Below are 23201 nucleotides of genomic sequence, written 5' to 3' on the forward strand. Positions count from 1 at the left end.
ACCCTATTCTTTTCTTAACCCCTCTCCTCTCCACGTTAGGTTTCAAGCAACCCCTATACAGCCTGTTACAATGGTACTAAACTTTAAAAAATCTATAATTTGCGAGTGTGGTTATCTTGGGTTTATTCTAGGATCTGACCTCTCCTCCGTGCAGGGTCAAAAATCGAGGCTAAATTCTCTGTGTGGGGCCCTCCGCGCCCCAAGAGGAGCCCAGTACGGGTTTATTGTGAGCTTACAGTACTATGAGCAAGGTCCCAGCCGATGACGGGGCGAAGCGGTGTTGTCGCCTCTCGCGATTCCCCCCACCTGGGGCTTTTCCGCCAGCCCTGCGGGGCGTCCTTAGCAACGCGCGCCCTCCCTTCCAGCCCCGCCCAGCGGGAGGCGGTGGCGGTATTTGCGCCTGCGCAGGGCCACAACCGCCAGTAAGCCCTCTTCCCCTCCCCTCCCCTCCCCCCCCCTCCTCCTCAGCCGTCCGGAGCGAGAAGCTAACATGGAGCCTGAAGATCTACCGTGGCCCGGCGAGCTGGAGGAGGAGGAGGAGGCGGAGGAGGCGGCGGCGGCGGCTGCGGCGGCAGCGGCGGCGGTGGCGGTGGCGACCGCGGCGGAGACGGATAGGGCCGCGAACTCCGAAGAGACCATAGTGGTGGAGGAGGCGGAGCCCGAGCCGGAGCGGGAGCCGGAGCGGGAGCCGGAGCGGGAGCCCGAGCGGGAGCCCGAGCGGGAGCCCGAGCGGGAGCGGGAGCCGGAGTTAGACTCCGGCCTGACCTACGAGTACCAGCCACTGGAGAGTACGGACGACGAGGAAGACGAGGAGGCCAAGGCTTGGCTGCAGGCGCGCCCCGGCGTGACTTTTCCGCCACCGCCACCGCCGCCGAGGCAGCGCTACTCACAGAGCGACAGTACCTCTTCCGAGGTGAGGCGGCCGCCGTGGGTTGTGGGGCGACCGAAGGGCCGCGGGGATCCGGGCCCTGAGAGCGCGCTGCCCTCGCGCTGCTTGTCACCGGTGCCTGACAGATAAAAAGCGCGCCTTCAAGGTGGTGGCTGCTCGCCTTCCGGGCCCCCGACTCCAGCCCAGTGCTGTCCGACTATTGCAGGTTCCCGGTTTTTTCTTCAGTTTCCTCCCTCTGGTTGGATCTTCGGGTCTTTTAAAACTAGGACAGGATGTTCGGGGAGCCAGTATTCCCAGAGTGGTATAGTTAGACGCTTTTGAGAGGCAGGTGGGGCTTTTTGTGCCCTCAGGGAAAGGGAAAGGCGGTGTAAGACTGGGAGAGAGTGCTGCCAGGGAATAACTTGTTGAGGAGACAATTAGCAGATTAGTTTAATTGAAGTACAGGAGTCCCCTTAAAGAAATAGACTGAATATGTCCACTGCGTGATCAGCTGGTCTTGCCAGGCTTCCTGCAGACTGCTCTTCTCTGGACCCTCCTTGTATTATAAATGTGTTCCCAGCTTTTGGAGGAACTTAGAATGCAAGAGACTTGTGATACAGCCTCAAACACAATGTAATTCAGAATGGATAAAGAGCTTTTTGTGGTTGGTCGGCAAAGATCATTTTGAAAGTAATGATGCATTTAAATTTATTGCTTTACAAGAAGCAAGTCCTGTGTTGTTCAAAGGAACCGCTAGCCATGTGTGACTTTTTATATCTTAGTTAAGAATAAATAAAGTTAGAGGGGTTGGGAGGCGTAGCTCACTGGTAGAGTGCTTGCCTAATATGTGCAAGACCCTGGGTTTGATCCTCTGCACGAAATTGGGGGTGGGGTATAAAATTAGAAATTGAGTGTCTTCATTGTTTCAATCACTTTTCAAGTGCTCTTTAGCCAGGCTTGGCTAGTGGCTATCATTGGACAAGCAGATATATATATATTTCCATCATCACAGAGATGTTGTAGACTGGTGATCAGTAAAGAGCAGATGTTGTTTTTCCTGGTAAACATTCCAGTGGGTATGTAATTCATTGAGCAAATATTAAGTATTCACCATGTGCCACACATTGCTGGATGCTAAGGAAACCTTGATGAACACAAACGTATTGGTTCCTGCCTTCCTAGCGTTTGGAGTCTAGAGAGGGAGGCAGATAAAATTCAGATGATGACATATGACATAAAAGTAAAACTGATGTGGTGCTGAAGTACTATGAAAGTAATTGTTTTAGTGTATAGTAAGGTGACCTGACCTTGTCACTGAAGGTGGGGAAATTCCTTGAGAAGGTAATGGTAAAACATATCAGAAGACAGACTAAGGTTAAGTAGGCAGAAGACAAGAAAGAGCCTTCTAGTTGAGGAAAAAGCATGAGGAAAGATAATGTTTAGAGTAAGCCTGGCATTTTCTTCTTTATTTTAAAATATATTTTTAGTTGTAGATGGGCACAATGTCTTTATTTTATTTTTATGTGTTGCTGAGGATCAAACCCAGTGACTCTCATGTTCTAGGTGAGCGCTCTACCACTGAGCCACATGCCCAGCTCCACGCCTGGCATTTTCAAGGAACTAAAGGCCAATGTGGTTTGAGTACAGACTGCAAGGTTTTGTGTGCTGTGCCAGGGATTTAGGAGCTTTATCCTTGGAGCTTTGGGAAGTCAGTGAAAATGTTTTAAACAAAGGGGTGTATAAGATTTGTGCTTCAGAAAGATCACTGTAGCAGAATGAACTGCTGTGATAGCAGTGTGGCATAGGGAACAGCAGTAATAGATAAGGGACACTAATTAGGAGGCCACTGCAGAATTGCCAGGCAAAAGATGATATTTTGGAATAGGGAAGTATTGGTGGATATAGGGAAAAAGTGGGCAGATTCAAGAGATACTTTTAAGACAAGATCATCACACTTAGTAGTATATTGGACATGACATGTAAAGTGTCCACATGTTAGGTTATTGAGTGAATGCTTGTGCTGATATTGAGATATGGCCAAGTTTATGGTGGGGTAGTAGCCATGGAGAAGGTAATGAAATTGATTAGGTGAGTGCTAAGATTATGAATTTAGTTTTGAAGATTAGAGGAGAGGATCTGACTAGAGATTTTTAACTTGTAAGTCATCTACACATAGACCATAATTTAAACCTTACTTTTGAATGCTTATTTTGTTTTATGACTTTTATTTATTTATTTAGTTTTTTGTGGTGCTGAGTATTGAACCCAGGGCCTTGTGCTTGTAAGGCAAGCACTCTGCCAACTGAGCTATATCCCCAGCCTTTGTTTTATGACATCTTATTTGAATAATGATGAATATTTAAATTTATACCTTCAGGCCTGCAGTAGGAATTCTAAATGAACTCGCTTTAACTCTTAGTGCAGACACTGTCAGAAAATTGTAACAGTGACTTACCTATGTGTAATAGAAAAACTTTGCTTCTTAGAGTCCAGTGTTCCCCACCCCCACAAGGGCTTTTTGTTAGTTTGTTTTTGTTTTTTAGAGAAATGAGTTATTATTTACCTTAGAAAATACATGAAGGTGTAGATGGTCCTCTGTATTAAAGGTAGCGTTAAGGTGATGCAATGAGTATTAAGCTAGTTTTTCCTTTAGTTCACTGACATGAAAACTTACTGGCATAAATTGGAAAGTGTTTAAAGGAATAAAGGTTCAGTGTTCCTTGCTAGAAATTTACGAGCTATGAATTTTCAAATTTTTATTTTGCACTGCCAAGAATCAAACTCAGGCCTTTGCTCATGCTACATGCTAGGGAAGCACTTTGCTGCAGCTGGCCAGTTGAAGTCTTTTTAAGAGATAAGGAAAGGGAGGAATTCAGAGCCTTTGCTGTTTTTGTTTTCATGCTGGTCCTGCAAACCATTCAGCAAGGACCATTTCAAATACTACCTCCCCTTGTAATTGTTAAACCTAAATTTTTGGGCCACGTTGGTGAACATAATTTTTTGTGGACTGTGTCACTGGACGTTATTAGTCTTCCCTTTCTTTTTAAGCTTGTAAGTGTATTTTTTTTATTAAATTTTTATTTGTTCTAATTAGTTATACATGATAGTAGAATGCATTTATGCATTTTGATAAATCATACATAAATGGAGTACAACCTCTCATTTTCCCCATTGTACATATTACAGGATCACCTTAGTCATACTGTCATATATGCACATGAGGTAATAATGTCTGTTTCACCCTACTATCCTCCCTACCCCCATACCCCTTCCCCTCCCTTCACTCCCCTCTACTTAAAGTGATTGTCTTCTTCCCTAGCGCCTCCCCCTCACCTTATTGTGAAAGAGCATCCACATATCAGAGAAAACATTAGACCTTTGGTTTTTTGGGTTTGGCTTATTTTACTTAGCATGATATTCTCCAACTCCATCCATTTACCAGCAAATGCCATAATTTCATTCTTCTTTAAAGCTGAGTAATATTCTAACACACACACACACACACACACACACACACACACACACCACATTTCTTTATCCATTCTTCTGTTCAGGGACACCACCTAGGTTAATTCCATAGTTCAGCTCTTGTGAGTTGAGTTGCTATAAACATTGATGTGGCCGCGTCACTGTAGTATGTTGATTTTAAGTCCTTTGAATATAAACCGAGGAGTGGGATAACTGGGTCAAATGGTGGTTCCATTCCAAATTTTCTGAGGAGTCTCCATACTCCTTTTCATATGATTGTACCAGTCTGCATTCCCACCAACAATGTACGAGTGTACCTTTTTCCCTACATCCTCGCCAACCCTTAATGTTGCTTGTATTCTTCATAATTGCCATTCTAATTGGAGTGAGATGAAATCTTAGAGTAGTTTTGATTTGCATTTCTCTAATTGCACGTGTGTTGAACACTTTTTCATATATTTGTTGATTGATTGTCTTCTGTAAAGTGTCTGTTCAGATCCTTAACCCATTTATTGATTGGATTATTCACATTATTGATCCTTTTGCTGAGAAGAAGCTTTTTAGTTTGAAACCACACTATTTATTGATTTTTCTTCTATTTGGCACAGGTTCTCAGTTCTAGTTCCTAAGTCTTTGACACACTTTGAGTTTTGTGCAGAGTGAAAGATAAAGGTTTAAGATAAAGGTTCATTTTGTTACATGTGGCTGTCCATTTTTCCCAGCACCATTTGTTGAGTATTCTGTCTTTTCTCCAGTGAATGTTATTGGCACATTTGTCTAGTGTGAGATAACTGTATTTATGTGGGTTTGTCTCTCTGTCTTCTATTCTGTACCATTGGTCTGTGTGTCTGTTTGGGTGCCAATACCATGCTGTATTTATTACTATAGCTCTGTAGTGTAGTTCGAGGGTATGGTATTGTGATGTCTCCTGCTTCACTTTTCTTGCTAAGGTTTGCTTTGGCTATTCTGGGTCTTTTATTTTTCCAAGTGAATTTCATGATTGCTTTTTCTAGTTCTATGAAGAAGTCATTGGGATTTTAATAGGAATTGCATTAATTTGTGTAATGCTTTTGGTAGTATGGCCATTTTGACAATATTAATTCTGCCTATCTGGGAGCATGGGAGGTCTTTCCATCTTCTAAGGTCTTCTTCAGTTTCTTTAGTGTTCTGTAGTTTTCATTGTAGAAGTGTTTTACCTCTTTTGTTAGATGACTCCCAAGTATTTTATTTTATTTTTTTTGAGGCTACTGTGAATGGGGTAGTTCTTAATTTCTCTTTCAGTGGATTTATTACTGATGTATAGGAATTGCATTTGATTTATAGGTATGATTTTATATCCTGCTACTTTGCTGAATTCATTTATTAGTTCTAGAAGCTTTTTTTTTTGGTAGTATTTTTGGATCTTCTAAATATAATCATGTCATCCGCAAATAGTGATAGTTTGAGTTCTTCTTTACCTATTTGTATACCTTTAATTTCTTTGTTTTCTAATTGCTCTGGCTAGGTTTCAAGGACAGTGTTGAATAAAAGTGGAAAGAGGGTATCCTTGTCTTGTTCCCTGTTTTTAGAAGGAATGCTTTCAGTTTTTCTCCCATTTAGAATGATGTTGGCCTTTGGTTTAGTATATCGCTTTTATGATGTTGAGGTATATTCCTACTATCCCTAGTTTTTCTAGTGTTTTGAACATGAAGAGGTGCTGTATTTCTCAAATGCTTTTTGTGCATCTATTGAGATGATCATATGATTCTTATTTTTAAGTCTGTTGATATGATGAATTCCGTTCATTGATTTCAGTGTGTTTAACCAACCCTGCATCCCTGGAGAACCCCACCTGATCACGGTGCCCTATCTTTTTAATATGTTTTTGTGTGCTATTTGCCAGAATTTATTGAGAATTTTTGCCTCTGTTCATCAGGGATATGTCTGAAGTTTTCTTTCCTTGATGTGTCGTCGTCTGGTTTTGGTATCAGGGTGATGTTAGCCACATAGAATGAGTTTGAAGGGTTCCTTCCTTTTCTGTTTCATGGAATAATTTGAGGAGTATTGGTGTTAATTCTTCTTCGAAAGTCTCGTAGAACCCGGCTCTGAGATCTGTCTGGTCCTGTGCTTTTTTAATTAGCAGGTTTTTGATGTTGTTTTCTATTTCATTATTGAAATTGTCTGTTTAATTGTGTATTATCTACTGATTTCAGTTTGGGTAGGTCATATGTTTCTAGAAATTGGTTGATGTCTCCAGTATTTCTATTTTTATTGGAGTATAAATTTTCAAAATAGTTTCTAATTATCTTCTGTATTTCAATTGTGTCCATTGTGGTATTTCCTTTTTCATCATGTATTTTAGCAATTTGGGTTTTCTCTCTTTTTCTCTTTGTTAGTGTGACTAGGGGTTTATCAGTTTTCAAAGTACCAACTTTTTGTTATGTCACTGTTTTCAGTTGTTTTAATTTCACTGATTTTAATTATTTCCTGTCTTCTGTTTTTGGTGCTTATTTTGTTCTTCCTTTTTTAGTGTTTTGAGATGTAATGTTAGGTCATTTATTTGTTGTCTTTTTAATTCTTTTAATAAATGAGCTCAATGCAATAAACTTTCTTCTTAGTTCTGCTTTCCTAGTGTCCCAGAGATTTTGGTATGTTGTATCAGTATTCTCATTTACCTCTAATTCTTTTTTATTTCATCCTTAATTTCTTCTACTATCCATTTATTATTCAGTAGTGTATTATTTAGTCTCCATGTATTAGAGTAGCTTCTATTTTTTATTTAGCGTGATTCTAATTTTAGTCCATTAAATGGATCTGATAGAATGCAGGGTATTTTCTCCATTTTGTTGTATTTACTAAGAGTGCTTTGCTGCATAAGACGTGGTCTCTCTTAGAGAAGGATCCATGTACTGCCAGGAAAAAAGTGTTTTCGCTTTTTTTTTTTTTTTGGCAGTGCTGGGGATTGAACCCAGGGCCTTGTGCTTGCGAGGCAAGCACTCTATCAACTAAGCTATCTCCCCAGCCGTGTTTTTGCTTGTTGATGGATGAAATATTCTATATATATCTATTAAATCTAAATTATTGATTGTATTATTTAGTTCTATAGTTTCTTTATTTAGTTTTTGTTGGAAGAAGTGTCCAGCAGTTGAGAGGTGTGTTAAAGTCACCGAGTAGTATTGTGTTGTGGTCTGATTCTTGAAATTGAGAGTGTTTGTTTGATGTATGTAGATGATTCATTGTTTGGGGCATAAATATTTACAGTCATATGACTTGCTGATATATAATTCTCTTTAGCAGAATGAAATGTCCTTCTTGTCCCTTTGATTTACTTGCTTGAAGTTTACTTTATCTGATATGAGGATGGAAACCCCTGCTTGTTTACGCAGTCCATATGAATGATATGTTTTTTCCCATCCTTTCACCTTTAGTCTGTGGATGTCTTTGCCTATGACGTGAGTCTCTTGGAGACAGCGTATTGTTGGGTCTGTTTTTTAATCCAGTCTGCCAGTCTATGTCTTTGATTAATGAGTTTAGGCCATTAACATTCAAGGTTATTATTGAGATATGATTTGTATTCCTGGCCATTTGGTTTATTTCTGGTTTTTAATTTGATTTAGTTTCTCCTTTGATGACTATTCCTTTAGTGTAGTTCCTCCCTTTACTGGTTTTCACTTTTCTTTCCTCTTGATCCTCTTGGAATATTTTGTTGAGAATATTCTGTAGTGCAGGCTTTCTAATTGTGAATTCTTTTATTTATCATGGAAGGTTTTTGTTCATCTTCAAATCTGAAACGTAATTTTGCTGGGTATAAAATTCTTGGTTGGTATCCATTTTCTTTCAGAACTTGAAATATGTTGTTCCATGACCACCTAGCTTTGAGGGTTTGGGTTGAGAATCAGTTGTGATCCGAATTGGTTTCCCCCATATGTAATTTGTTTTTTTTTCTCTCATGGCCTTTAAAGTTTTATTCTATTCTGTATTTTAGTCATTTTCATTATAATGTGTCTTGGTGTGGGTCTGCTGTAATTTTTGTACATTTAGGGTCCTGGCTTCTTTTTTTTAAGTTTTTTTTCTTTCTTTCTTTTTTTTTTTTTTATTGTAAACAAATGGGATACATGTTGTTTCTCTGTCTGTACATGGCGTAAAGGCATACCATTTGTGTAATCATAAATTTACATAGGGTAATGTGTTTGATTCATTCTGCCATTTTTTCCCTTCCCCCCTCCCCTCCCACCCTTCCCCTCCATCTATACAGTCCTTCCTTCCTCCATTCCTGCCCCACTCCCTAACCCAACTCCAACCCCAACACTAAACCCTTCCCACCCCCCCTTATGTGTCATCATCCACTTATTAGCGATATCATTCTTCCTTTGGTTTTTTTGAGATTGGCTTATCTCACTTAGCATGATATTCTCCAGTTTCATCCATTTGCCTGCAAATGCCATAATTTTATCATTCTTTATGGCTGAGTAATATTCCATGTTATATATATATACCACATTTTCTTTATCCATTCATCAATTGAAGGACATCTAGGTTGGTTTCCACAATCTGGCTATTGTGAACCTGAGCAGCTATGAACATCGATGTGGCTGTATCTCTGTAATATGCTGATGTTAAGTCCTTTGGGTATAGGCCAAGGAGTGGGATAGCTGGGTCAAATGGTATTTCCATTCCAAGTTTTCTAAGGAATCTCCACACTGCTTTCCAGAGTGGCTGCACTAATTTGCGGCCCCACCAGCAATGTAAGAGTGTACCTTTCTCCCCACATCCTCGCCAACACCTATTGTTGCTTGTATTCTGATAATTGCCATTCTAATTGGGGTGAGATGGAATCTTAGGGTGGTTTTGATTTGCATTTCTCTTATACTAGAGATGTTGAACATTTTTCCATATGTTTGTTGATTGCTTGTAGATCTTCTTCTGTGAAGTGTCTATCATTTCCTTAGCCCATTTGTCGATTGGATTATTTGCCTTCTTGGTGTAGAGTTTTTGAGTTCTTTATAGATTCTGGAGATTAGCGCTCTATCTGAAGTATGATTGGCAAAGATTTTCTCCCACTCTGTAGGCTCTTTCTTTGCATTGCTGATAGTTTCCTTTGCTGAGAGAAAGCTATTTAGTTTGAATCTATCCCAGTTATTAATTCTTGCTTTTATTTCTTGTGCTATGGGAGTCCTGTTGAGGAAGTCTGGTCCTAAGCTGACATGTTGAAGCTCTGGACCTACTTTTCCTTCTATAAGATGCAAGGTCTCTGGTCTGATTCCGAGATCCTTAATCCATTTTGAGTTTAGTTTCGTGCATGGTGAGAGATATGGGTTTAGTTTCATTCTGTTGCATATGGATTTCCAATTCTCCCAGCCCATTTGTTGAAGAGGCTATCTTTTCTCCATTGCATATTTTTGGCCCCTTTGTCTAGTATGAGAAAATTGTATTTATTTGGGTTTGTGTCCGTGTCCTCTATTCTGTACCATTGATCCCCCTTTCTATTTTGGTACCAATACCATGCCGTTTTTGTTACTATTGCTTTGTAGTAGAGTTGAAGATCTGGTATTGCGATACCCCCTGCTTCACTCTTTCTGCCAAGGATTGCTTTAGCTATTCTGGGTTTTTTATTCTTCCAGATGAATTTCATAATTGCTTGCTCTATTTCTGTAAGGTACATCATTGGGATTTTAATTGGAATTGCATTGAATCTGTATAGCACTTTTGGTAGTATGGCCATTTTGACAATATTAATTCTTCCTATCCAAGAACATGGGAGATCTTTCCATCTTCTAAGGTTTTCTTGAATTTCTTTCTTTAGTGTTCTGTAGTTCTCATTGTAGAGGTCTTTCACCTCTTTTGTGAGATTGATTCCCAAATACTTTATTTTTTTCGAAGCTATTGTGAATGGGGTAGTTTTCCTAATTTCTCTTTCTGAAGATTCATTGCTTATATATAAAAATGCCTTAGATTTATGTGCATTGATCTTATATCCCGCTACTTTACTGAATTCACTTATGAGATCTAAAAGTTTTCTGGTGGAATTTCCTGGTTCCTCTAAGTACACCATCATATCATCAGCAAATAGGGATAGTTTGAGTTCTTCTTTTCCTATTCGTATCCCTTTAATTTCTTTGGTCTGTCTAATTGCTCTGGGTAGAGTTTCAAGGACGATATTGAATAGAAGTGGTGAAAGAGGGCATCCCTGCCTTGTTCCAGTTTTTAGAGGGAATGCTTTCAGTTTTTCACCATTTAGAATGATATTAGCCATGGGTATAGCGTAGATGGCCTTTACAATGTTAAGGAATGTTCCCACTATCTCTATTTTTTCTAGTGTTTTGAGCATGAAGGGATGCTGTATTTTATCAAATGCTTTTTCTGCATCTATCAAAATAATCATGTGATTCTGACTTTAAGTCTATTGATATGGTGAATGACATTTATTGATTTCCTGATGTTGAACCAACCTTGCATCCCTGGGATGAAACCCACTTGGTCATGGTGCACTATCTTTTTAATATGTTTTTGTATGCGATTTGCTAAAATTTTGAGAATTTTTGCGTCGATGTTCATTAAGGATATTGGTCTGAAATTTTCTTTCCTTGATGTGTTTCTGTCTGGTTTAGGAATCAGGGTAATATTGGCTTCATAGAATGAGTTTGGGAGAGTTCCCTCCTCTTCTATTTTCTGGAATACTTTGAGAAGTATTGGAATGAGTTCTTCTTTAAAAGTTTTGTAGAACTCGGCTGAGAACCCATCTGGTCCTGGACTTTTCTTTGTTGGAAGGCTTTTGATGACTTCTTCTATTTCATTATTTGAAATTGGTCTATTTAAATTGTGTATGTCCTCCTCGTTCAGTTTAGGCAATTCATATGTCTCTAGAAACCTGTTGATGTCTTCGAAATTTTCTATTTTGTTGGAGTATAGATTTTCAAAATAGCTTCTAATTATGTTTGTATTTCAGTCGTGTCTGTTGTGATATTTCCTTGTTCATTCCGAATTTTAGTGATTTGGGTTTTCTCTCATCTTCTCTTTGTTAGTGTGGCTAAAGGTCTATCAATTTTGTTTATTTTTTCGAAGAACCAACTATTTATTTTGTCAATTTTTTGTATTGTTTTTTCGTTTCAATTTCGTTGATTTCAGCTCTCAGTTTAACTATTTCCTGTCTTCTACTACTTTGGTGTTGGTCTGTTCTTCTTTTTCTAGGGCTTTGAGCTGTAGTGTTAGGTCATTTATTTTTTGAGTTTTACTTCTTTTATTAAATGCGCTCCATGAAATAAATCTTCCTCTAAGTACCGCTTTCATAGTGTCCCAGAGATTTTGATATGATGTTTCTTTGTTCTTGTTTACCTCTAAGAATTTTTTAATTTCCTTCCTAATATCTTCTGTATCCATTCATCATATAGTAGCATATTGTTTAATCTCCAGGTGTTGGAGTAGTTTCTGTTTTTTACTCTTTCATTAATTTGTAACTTCAATCCATTATGATCTGATAGAATACAAGGTAGTGTCTCTATCTTCTTGTATTTGCTGACATTAGCTTTGTGGCATAATATATGGTCTATTTTAGAGAAGGATCCATGTGCTGCTGAGAAGAAAGTGTATTCGCTCTTGGTTGGATGGTATATTCTATAAATGTCTGTTAAGTCTAAATTATTGATTGTGTTATTGAGATCTATGGTTTCTTTGTTCAATTTTTTGTTTGGAAGATCTGTCCAGTGGTGAAAGAGGCGTGTTAAAATCACCTAGTATTATTGTGTTATGGTCTATTTGGTTTCTAAAATTGAGAAGGATTTGTTTAACATACATGGATGAGCCACTGTTTGGGCATAGAGTTTATGATGTTATATCTTGCTGATTTATGCTTCCCTTAAGCCGTATGAAATGTCCTTCTTTATCCCTTCTGACTAACATTGGCTTGAAGTCCACATTATCTGAAATGAGGATGGATACTCCAGCTTTTTTGCTGAGCCATGTGCATGGTATGTTTTCCCCCATCCTTTCACCTTTAGTCTATGGGTATCTCTTTCTATGAGGTGAGTCTCTTGCAGGCAACATATTGTTGGATCTTTCTTTTTAATCCAATCTGCCAGTCTATGTCTTTTGATGATGAATTCAGGCCATTAACATTCAGGGTTATTATGAGATATGATTGTATTCCCAGTCATTGGTTCATATTTAAAATTTTTGACACATCTTGGTTCCTCCTTTATTTGACAGTTCCTTTAGGATAATTCCTCCCTTTGCTGATTTACTTCTTTGTTTTTTATCTCTTCCTCATGAAATATTTTGCTGAGAATGTTCTGTAATGCTGGCTTTCTTTTTGTAAATTCTTTTAGCTTTTGTTTATCATGGAATGATCTTATTTCATCATCAAATTTGAATGTAAGTTTTGCTGGGTATAAGATTCTGGTTGGCATCCATTTTCTTTCAGAGCTTGAAAAATGTTGTTCCAGGCCCTTCTAGCTTTTAGGGTCTGGATTTGAAAATCTGCTGATAAATGTATTGGCTTCCCCTGAATGTAATTTGGTTCTTTTCTCTCACAGCCTTTAAAATTCTGTCTTTATTTTGTATGTTAGGTATTTTCATTATAATGTGCCTTGGTGTGGGTCTGTTGTAATTTTGTGTATTTGGGGTCCTATAAGCCTCTTGGACTTGATTTTCCATTTCATTCTTCAGATTTGGGAATTTCTGATATTATTTCTTTCAAATAGATTGTTCATTCCTTTGGTTTGTTTCTCTAAGCCTTCCTCAATCCCAATAATTCTCAAATTTGGCCTTTTCATGATATCCCATAGTTCTTGGAGATTCTGTTCATGATTTCTCACCATCTTCTCTGTTTGTTCAACTTTGTTTTCGAGGTTAATATTTTGTCTTCAATATCTGAAGTTCTGTCTTCCAGCTGTTCTATCCTATTGGTTATGCTTTCTATGGAGTTCTTAATTTGGTTTATTGTTTCCTTCATTTCAAGGATTTCTGTTTGGTTTTTTTTCAAATCTCTAACTCTTTATTGAAATGATGTTTTGCTTCCTGAATTTGCTCTGTTAACTGTCGATTGGTGCGATCATTCAATGCCTGCATTTGCTCTTTCATCTCATCGTTTGCTTCCCTAATCATTTTAATTATGACATTCTGAACTCCCTTTCTGTCATTTCTTCTGCCATGCTGTCGTTGGATTTTATTGATGTAACATCTAGATTTGTTTGGGGCATTTTCTTCCCTTGTTTCTCATATGTTCAGGAATCAGTGGGTCATTAAGATATTGCAGATTTCCTCTATCAACTTATAATGTCCCTGAAGATTGGTAGTATATCCCCTCTTATCCTTCAGTAGCCTGAAGTCTTGGAGGAGGTTGATAATGCAGAGCTCCACGAAGAAGCTGCCTCTCTAGGTGTGGTAACCCTCAGGTGGCGTATATTCCCTGCTAGTGGGCAGGGGTGCCTCCACTTGTTGACCAATGGTCATCCAATGGGGAACTACTGCGGGCTGAGGCAAGGCCTGTTTGTGCCTATGTCTCTGGCTTTACCGTCCCTGTGGGAAAACCTCCCCCGGCCGGGAAAGAGTCACTCGGTGGGGACGTCTCGCTGGTCCGTTGTCCTCCTAGAGGTTCCCCTCAATCTACAACCACCACCTGGGCTGGGCTGTCTTCCTCTGCAATGATCCCAGGGGCCCGGACCTACGTCCTGGGCCTGGGAGCCTCACCCTTAGCAGGTGAGTCTCCTTAGGCTGCCCCTCCCAGAGACTCTGCCCGCCGCCCTGGAAACTTCGCTCCGCCCCTAGGCGTGTCTCTGTGCGGCTCTTCCAGCAAGAAGCAACCTAGCTCCTGGGACCCTGCTCTGCACCAATCGCCTGGCTTTGCAAGCCCCTCCCCTGAGCCCCGTACAATAGCTCCGAGACCCAGAGACCCGCCACACACCTCCTCCTCCGGACAGCCGCCCGCGTTTCCGACGCAGTCACTAGGAGTCCAAGCAACTCACTTCGGGTCTCCTCCTCCCGCCAACCACCCGTAGCCTAGGCAGTCACTCCAAGTCCAAGTGACCCGCCCTGTTCCTCCTCCTCCTCCTTGGGGTAGCCCCCTGGGTGTTCAGGAGCCGTGGCTCCGAGACCAGGTGACTCACCACACTCCTCCTCCAGGCAGGCCACCGGTGTTCAGGCGCGGTCGCTTTTAGTCCAATCAACTCACCACTCGCCTCCTCCTCTGGCAACGGCCTGTGGTTCTGATGCAGTCACTCCCAGACTAAGCGTCCCACCGCTCTCCTCCTCCAGGCAGGCCACCAGTGTTCTGGAGCAGCTGCTCCGAGTTCAAACAGCTTGTCACGCAGCTCCTCCTCCGGCAACCGCCTGCGGCTCTGATGCAGTCACTCCCAGGTCAAGCAACACGCCGCGCTCCTCCTCCTCCTCCGGGCAACCTCCCGGCACTCAGGAGCGGTCGCTCTGAGTTCAAACAGTTCACCACGCAGCTCCTCCTCTGGCAACCGCCTGTGGTTCTGATGCAGTCACTCCCAGACCAAGCGTCCCGCCGCGCTCCTCCTCTTCCTCCGGGCAACCCCCCGGTGTTCAGAAGCGGTTGTTCTGGGTCCAAACAGCTCGCCACGCAGCTCCTCCCTAGGCAGCCGCCCGGAGCCCCAGCGGCTGCTCGTCGAAGCGCTGTGCTGAGTCGCCTCCTCTACGATGATCCCAGTTGTCCGTGTTTACCGCTCCAGCGGGGGGAGGGGTGTCTCGCCGAGCAACTCCACTTCACAAATTCCCTGCGTTCCGGGGCTACCGCCCCATCGGGGACGCCTCCCCAACAGGAGAGACTCACCGGCAGCTTTGAGTTGGTCCCAAGTCTCTCACTATCTCCTCTTTGAATCTTGTGTCCTGGAGCAGCGTGAAATGCAGCGCCCTCTAGTCCGCCATCTTGGCCCGCCAGTTTTTTTCTTTCTTTTCTTTTTCTTTTCTTTTCTTTTCTTTTCTTCTTTCTTCTTTCTTTCTTTCTTTCTTTCTTCTTTTTTTTTCTTTTCTTTCTTTTTCCTGTAAGCCTCTTGTATTTGATTTTCCATTTTATTCTTTAGTTTTGGGACATTTTCTAATATTACGTATTGAAAAATTGTGCATTCCTTTGGTTTGTATCTCTGCACCTTCATCTATCCTGATAACTTAAATTTGGTCTTTTTATGGTATCCCATAATTCTTGGATGTTTTGTTTATGGATTCTTACCATCTTCTCTGCATGGTCAACTTTATTTTGAATATTAATTATTTTGTCTTCAGTGCCTGAGGTTCTTCTTCCCAATGGTCTAGTCTGTTGGTGATGCTTTCCATTGAATTTATAATTTGGTTTATTGATTCCTCATCTGAGGATTTCTGCTTTTTTTATTTTTAAGGATTTCTAACTCTTTATTCAAATGATCTTTCACTTCCTCTATTTTCTCTTTAGTTCACTCTTTATACCATCCTTTACTTCGCAGATCAGTTTAACTATTACATTCTAATCTCCTCAGACATTTCTTCTATGTTGTCAGTGGATTCTGTTATTGGGGTATCTTGGTTTGTTTGGGACACTTTTGTTCCCTTGCTTTTTCATGTTGCTTGTGTGTTTTCCCATCTAGTTGTATGGATCTAGGCAGTATAGATTCTACCCTGTAGATCTATATTGTCCCTAAAGATTTCCAGTACCTTTAAAAGGGAGACCAATATCAACAGCACCCAGTGTAAACAATATATAACCTTAAATCTAATAGCTCCCACCAAGGAATCTACTGCTTTTGCCCTCTAAATAGAAATGATGAGTTCAATCACTGTGTACAATATAAAGAAGAACATTTGCTAAAAGAGTTTACAATTTCAAATGGTGGACAGAGAGAACAGAAACAGTGTAGGACATGATGTTCATGAGGAAGAAAGAGGGAAGCTAGAAATAAAAAATCATGGGGAGAGTGGAAGAGGAACCAATAGAGATGGCTGTTAGGTGGAGAAGAGGTAGAAAGGCAATCCAGGAAAATAGACAAGTGAGAGGAAGAATACATAGAAAGAGAAAAAAAAAAACATTAAAAATATAAGAATACACAACAGAACTACAAAACACCATGCATGTATCACCATCCTCAACAAACTGATGCATGAAAAATACCTGCTGCAAATATGGTGGAGAGAGATGTTAGAGAAGAAAAAATAAAAATAAAATAGATCTTGATGGAAATTGAATAACTGTCTCTGTCAGCGTTCAAAAGCTTCTCAGCCCTGTCTCTGAATTCTCACGGGATTGCCTGGCCCAGACCGGCCCTGGCAGACCCAGTCATTATCCCACCAATCTGGCCTTCAGATAGCCTAGGTTCAGCCACATTGCAGTCCCAAGATCTCAATGCTGCTGGAATGGAGAGACCATCAGGAATGAACAATCCTGAGAAACAACAACTAGAAAGTTGCTGAACCTTCTAGAAACAGCACTCCCAGGAGAACCCCAGGCACAGCCAAACCTGTAGGCACCGAAGCTCCAGGTCCTGGCTGGAGTCCCCACACAGGGGTGACTGTGCCCCAAGATGGGGGTGGCAGCAAACCTGCTGGCACTCCAACCCCTCAGACCCTGGCCAGTGTCTCAAGATGGAAGTGACTGCGTGCAATCAAATCTGGAGTCTCCCTTGCAGCGGACCTCTGGGCGGTGGTGTAAGCGGTAGTGATGGGTGGGTGACAGCAGGCAGTGGGTCAGCAGTAGCTGTGTTGGGTTGGTGGTGTTGCCAGCAGGTGGGGGGGTCAGCGGCAGCAGTGGTGGCTGTGGCTGCTACTGCAGCTTGCATCTAGAGAGGTGACTTCCAGGGAGTGGCAGCGGTATTGCAGCAACAGTGTCAGTGACAGCCCTGTAGATGGCAGCAGTCCCCGGAGAAAGACCTATGGTGTCCATGGCAGCCTGGTCTTCAATTTTAATTGAGTTATAAGCAGTGCTTGGAAATCTGTTTCCTCTGTCAGTCTCTAACTCTCTTCACTGTTATCCTCTAGCCCCCGACCCTAGCAGATTACCATTTCGTGGAAGAGATAGAGCGCAAGACTGAACTTTTACCTTGTTAGTATTATGCCATTTTCATAAAAGGACTTGGATGTTATTAGTCTATGTCTTGGATTGGTTTAAGTTTATATGAATTTTTCCCTTAGTTTTGAGAATTTTTCATCAGTGAAACTATGCCTCTTTGCTCTAACCCTTCAGGGTTATAGTTTACATACATATACTTCTTTTTCTTTCATTTTGGTACTTTGTGATTTCTAGGAAGGATTTCTAATTAATTATAATGGAGTGCTACACAGTGTTCTTTATTTTTCAATTTTATGTAGTTACTTTCATTTCTGATTTCTACTTTTATTTTTCTTTTGATTTGACTTGGTAGGGGTTTATTTGTTTATTTTCACCTAAGAAAGCAGCTTTTGAATTAAGTTTAATTCTATTGCTTTTCATTTTTTAATACAGTAGTTTTCATATTTTCCTTTTTCTTATGTTTACTGAGATTTTTTTGACCTATTATGTCACGTGCTTAATTGTCTAACTTAAAAACATTTTAACAGCTTTATGATGTATAATTCATATACACAATTTAATGTGCACAAGTCAGTGGCTTTCAACATGTTCATAGATAAGTATCATTATTATCATAGTCAATTTTAGAATGTTTTCCTCACCTCTAAAAGAAATCCTGTATGGTTTAGTTAATATCCCCTAGCATTCATTCATTCTCCTGAGCAACCATTATTCTGTTTTTTGTCTCTGTAGATTTATGTATTCTGTGTATTTGATATAAATGGAATCATTGTCTGGGAATGTATTTCCTGTTGCCGTGCACAGACTTATAATTTATATGGGTCGATCCGCTGAGTGTACCACCACAAGTTGTATAGGAAAAAATAATATTTATTAAGACATATAAAATATACACAAAAGGAAAACCATCCCAGGTAGCATACCAACTCGGCACCAGAGAGACATCATGGGCATTTCGCAGCATACAGAAACAAAGAAAGCAGTCATGTCACCTTTGAGTTCTTCTCGTCTCTCTTAAATACACTGGAATAAACATATAAAGTTATTGTCTGGAGCCACTGGGCTCAGTGCCATCAGTACGTTTGGTCTCCAGACCTGGATCTGGCCAGGAGGCAGACCTTGAGAGCAGAAACTAGATGTCTTAAGTTTGTTAATGTTCTTGGGCAGAGAGCTTATCTGTCCTTGAACGGGGCACTGCCAGACCACTATGTTCTCATGCAAGTTGTTTACTCCTTGCCCTGATTTCACCTTTTGGAAGCACTCTTAAACAGATTCCATTTTTCTCTACAATCATACGTTTGTTTTTTGTGTCCAACTTCTTTCACAGCATAATTATTTTCAGATTCAGCCACAAAATAGAATGTATTAGTATTTCATTCCTTTTTATGACTGAATAATGATATGTGAATAAGTATTTTGTGTATCCATTCATCAGCTAATGGACAATTTTTTGTCTTATTAGATATGATGCTGTTGTAAATGTGTGTGCAAGTTTTTATGTGGACATGTGGTTTCATTTCTCTTGGGTATATCTAGGAGTAGAATTGCTGGTACAGGTGGTCATTTCTTTATTTAACCTTTGGGATCTGATAGATTGTTTTTCCAAAGTGGCTGCCCGTTTTATTTTCCTACTAGCTGTGTACAAGCATTTTAATTTCTCCACACCCTCACCAGCACTTGTTATCTGACTTATTGATTATAGCCATATTAGTACATATGAAGTGGTACCTTATTGTAGTTTTGATTTGTATTTCCCTGTAGCTAATGATGTTGAACATCTTTTCATATGCCATTTGTATATCCACTTGGTAAAAATAATCTATTCAGATCTTTTGCCCATTGTTTATAAAAATTTTTAAAAAGTTTTTATCTTTTTAGTTAAACATGACACTAGAATTTTTTTTTAAACTGATCTATCTGGTTTTTTTTTTTTTTTTTTGGTAGTATAGATGGGCATAAGATCTTTATTTATTTATTGTGGTGCTGACAATCGAACCTAGTGCCTCACACATGTGAGGCAAGTGCTCTGTCACTGAGCCACGATCTTGGCGACACTGGAATTTTGACATATACATACATGGAGTATAGCTTCCATTTTTTTTGAGAAAAAGGAAGAAGAAGGTTTATTGCTTTGCTAGCAAGGAGAAACAGGGGGACTTGTGTTCCAAAGACTGTGATTCTACCCATCAGCAGGAAAAGGGGGCTTTTAAAGAGGTGACTCAAAGGTGTGTTTCTCTGTCTCGAGTTGTAATTCACTTGTTAGTTTGGGAGATAGTAATTTCTGAGATCTTCTGGTACCATCCCCAAAGTCTGAATTACTTCATTCCTGTGGTGGCTATGTACTCAGGGACAGATAACTCTGCCCTTGAGATTGGGAGGAGGAGTGAATAGGCAGGATCAGGGAGAGAGGAAGAGAAAGAAACATGTCCAATTTAAAAATAAGTTGAAGTGGCAGAGTAGCAAGGGTTATATTCAAAGCATAAAGTGGACCCACTGTTAGATTTCCCCACTGTCAATTTTTTACATTCCATGTCTATGAAAAAAGGGACGACAACAACTCCAAACTGCTTCCTGCTGAAAGGGGCAAAATGGAGGAAGTAACCCAAAGTTCTTGTTCTCTATCAGGTGGAGTGTGGACCGTTAAGGGCATTCAGCATCAGAGCAGTCCAGAGGTCCACAGTGGTAGATGGCAGGTGAGTGGACAAGGCATACATAGGGCAAGGATCATGCTAAGACAAGAATAAAGACAGCAAAGCATACTTTTTTGTAAATAATTAGTATAAAAACAACTAGTAATTCAGCTAGTCTCTGAAACCATGAGGACAGCAACTCATAATCCTATCAGTGAAAAACAGATAAGTTCATCAGTATAGGAGGTTAGGGAGATTTGTGTGTCTATGAAATCAGACTCAAAACTCAGGACAAATTTTCAACTCTTGTGATTATTATTAGGCAGTCTCACACAAGGACCTTCTTTTATAGCCTCCAGCTTTACTTACTTTTGGTAGGGCTGATACAAGTGTACATCTTATAACTTCCCATTTTGTGGTTGTACATGATACAGAGTTACACTGGTCATGTATTCATACATGGACAACTGTCCATCCCTATTCTTTCTCATCCTTGCCTGTTCTGCTCTGCACACTGGCTCCCACACAGATACCAAACACTCATACCCCTGTCTCCTTTTCTGCTACTCTGTTTTGAAGCCTACTGTTGGGCTTCCCTAAATGGTAATTGATGAAAATTTTTATAATATTACTTTTACTTTTAGGCTTTGGATCCATTTTGAGTTAATTTTTTAAATGATGTGAAGAAAGTTCAACTTCATTCTTTTGCATGTGATAACCTAGCACTATTTGTTGAAGAGACTGTTTCTCCATTGAATGGTCTTAGCACTGTTGTTGAAAATTCCTTGGCTATAGATAAATAGATTATTTCTGGAATCTTACTTCTATTCTGTCAATCTCTGTGTCCAACCTATTAGGTCTGGTTGTTTATAATGTTGTGCACATCTTTATTTCCTTAATAGTCCTCTGTCAGATGTTTTATCCTTTTTTTAATAAAATAGTATGCCTTTTTGGGAAGGCGTTTTAGTTTATAAAAAATGCAAAAAGTGCAGAATTAACTATTTACCCCCTTTTTCCTCACCTGTTCCCTTATTGATTACTGTAGAATATCTGTTACAATTGGTAAGCCAATGTAACATGCCCTTATTAATTAAAACCCATAGTGTGTATTAGGGTTCTCTCCATTTTGTACATTCTGTGGGTTTTGACAAATGAATAATGACTTCGTATTATACAGAGTAATACTATTAAAATATCATGCAGAATTATTTAGTGCACTAGGAATACCTTGAATTTCTGCCTTTTAATTTCTCTATTCCTTCCCTATACAGGGCTGGCAACCCTGATATTCTTTACTGAAACTTTTTCCATAGTTTTATCTATGCGGTGTCATATAGTTAGAACTGTACAGAATGTTGCCTTTTCAGAATGACTTTTTCCCACTTAACAATATGCATTTATAATTCCTCCCCTGTCTTCATGTTTTGATACTGCATTTATTGCCCCTTGATTTCTTTTTTTTTGGTGACAAATAGACATAACATAAAATTTCCCTTAATCATTTTTAAGTGACTAAGTACATTTACATTGTAAAACCATACCACAGTTCATCTCCAGAACATTTTCATCTTTCCAATGTGGAATTCCAACATCTTTATCATATTTGAGTCTAGTTCTAATGCCTGTTCAGTTTGTTGCAACTGTGAGGTGTTTTCTTTTTTCCTTTTTTTTTTTTAAAGTGTGCCTTGTAATTTTTTGTTGAAACTTTTATATCCAGGATGCAAAAGGAACTGAAGTAAATAGGCTTTTAGTGTGAGACTTTATCTCATTAGAAGTTGGGTTTTGTTTATTCTTCCTTGTACTTTAGGTTTCAGAGGTTAAAATATCCTCTGGTGTTCTTCATTTTGTCTCTGTTATGTCTTTGTGTTCACTAAGAACTCCTTCAAGGTGGATGAATACTTTGTTACACAGATAGGTAATAAATGGTTCTGATAGTCAAACTAATTAAGATCCCCATCATCTCAAATAGTTACCCTTTTTTAAATTTTATTCTTTGGGGCAAGCAGCACCTAAAGTCCTGAAATAATCATTAATTGTTGTATATTAGATCTTTAGTTTTTTTTTTTTTTAATCTTTCATATCTGCAACTTTGTAGTCAACTTTCCGTGACTGTAACTAATATCTGAGATAAGCAATTTACAAAGAGAAAGGTATATTTTGGCTATGGTTTCAGAGGTTCCAGTTCATAAATCATTTGCTTTTGCAGCATATCATGGTGGCAGTATGAAGCAGAGGGAAATCACTTCCATATGGTCAGGGAGCAGAAGAGAGAAAGGAAAGTCTGGGTTTTATAGTCCACCTCAAAGGCCAGTCCCAAGACATTCTGTGAGACCCCACCTCTTAAGGTTGTTAACACCACCCAAAAACAACTCTCTGGGGATCAAGGCTTTGCTGCGTGTCCAAACTATTTCAGACCTACATCTCCCCATTTCCATCCCTATTGTCTGTTCCTAGAAACTACTGTTTTATTTTCTATCTATATTTGACTTAAATGGATTCCACATATGAGATCATGTAATATTTTTCTGTGTCTGTCTTATCTCACATAGCATGATGTTCTCTAGGTTAATTCACTATCGGGCAAATTGCAGGACTACCTATTTTTTAAGGCGATTATTCAGTTTGTATAGTATATTCCACAGTTTCTCTATCCATTCATCCGGTACTCCATTAAACAGATACTTGGGTTGTTTTCATAGCTTGACTATTGTAGATATTGCTGCAGTGAACAAATATTTTTTGAGATGGTGATTTAATTTCCTGTAGATTTATACACAGGATTTGGATACTGGCCATACGGTAGTTCTATTTTTAATTCTTTAGAAACTTCCAACCTGTTTCTCACAGCTGTGTAGTTCATTTTCTCATCAACAGTATATAGGGGTTCCCATTTCCCCATGCTCTTGCCAACATTTATCTCTTGTCTTTTTTGATACGTCATCTTAACAGATATGAGGTGATACCTCATTGTGGTTTGAATTTTGCATTTCCCTGATGATTAGTGATGTTGAACACCTTTTCATATACCAGTGGCTATTTTTCCTTCTTTCCTCCTTTTTTTTGCATGGTACTGGGAATTGAACTCAGAGTCTTGTGCACGCTTGGTAAGTGCTCACCACTGAGCAACATTCCTGTCTCATTAAAAAATATAGTTTTAGTCGTAGATGGACACAATACCTTTATTTTATTTATTTTATTTTTATATGGTGCTGAGGGTCGAACCCAGTGCTTTCACATGTGTGAGGTAAGTGCTCCACCACTGAGCTAC

At 39.6% G+C, this 23201-nt stretch overlaps 1 protein-coding gene across 1 annotated transcript in view; it reads left to right on the plus strand.

Annotated features, from left to right (window-relative positions):
- The first annotated feature begins 242 nt into the window (after positions 1-242).
- Positions 243-23201, plus strand: part of Alms1 (ALMS1 centrosome and basal body associated protein) — a 226398-nt gene continuing 203439 nt past the window's right edge. The window contains 3 exon segments of the mRNA XM_047522128.1: positions 243-390; positions 576-913; positions 2207-2209. Coding sequence (XP_047378084.1) covers positions 243-390; positions 576-913; positions 2207-2209 — 489 coding nt within the window.

The sequence above is a fragment of the Sciurus carolinensis genome, chromosome 13 (genome assembly GCF_902686445.1).
Source record: "Sciurus carolinensis chromosome 13, mSciCar1.2, whole genome shotgun sequence".
Lineage (NCBI taxonomy): Eukaryota > Metazoa > Chordata > Mammalia > Rodentia > Sciuridae > Sciurus > Sciurus carolinensis.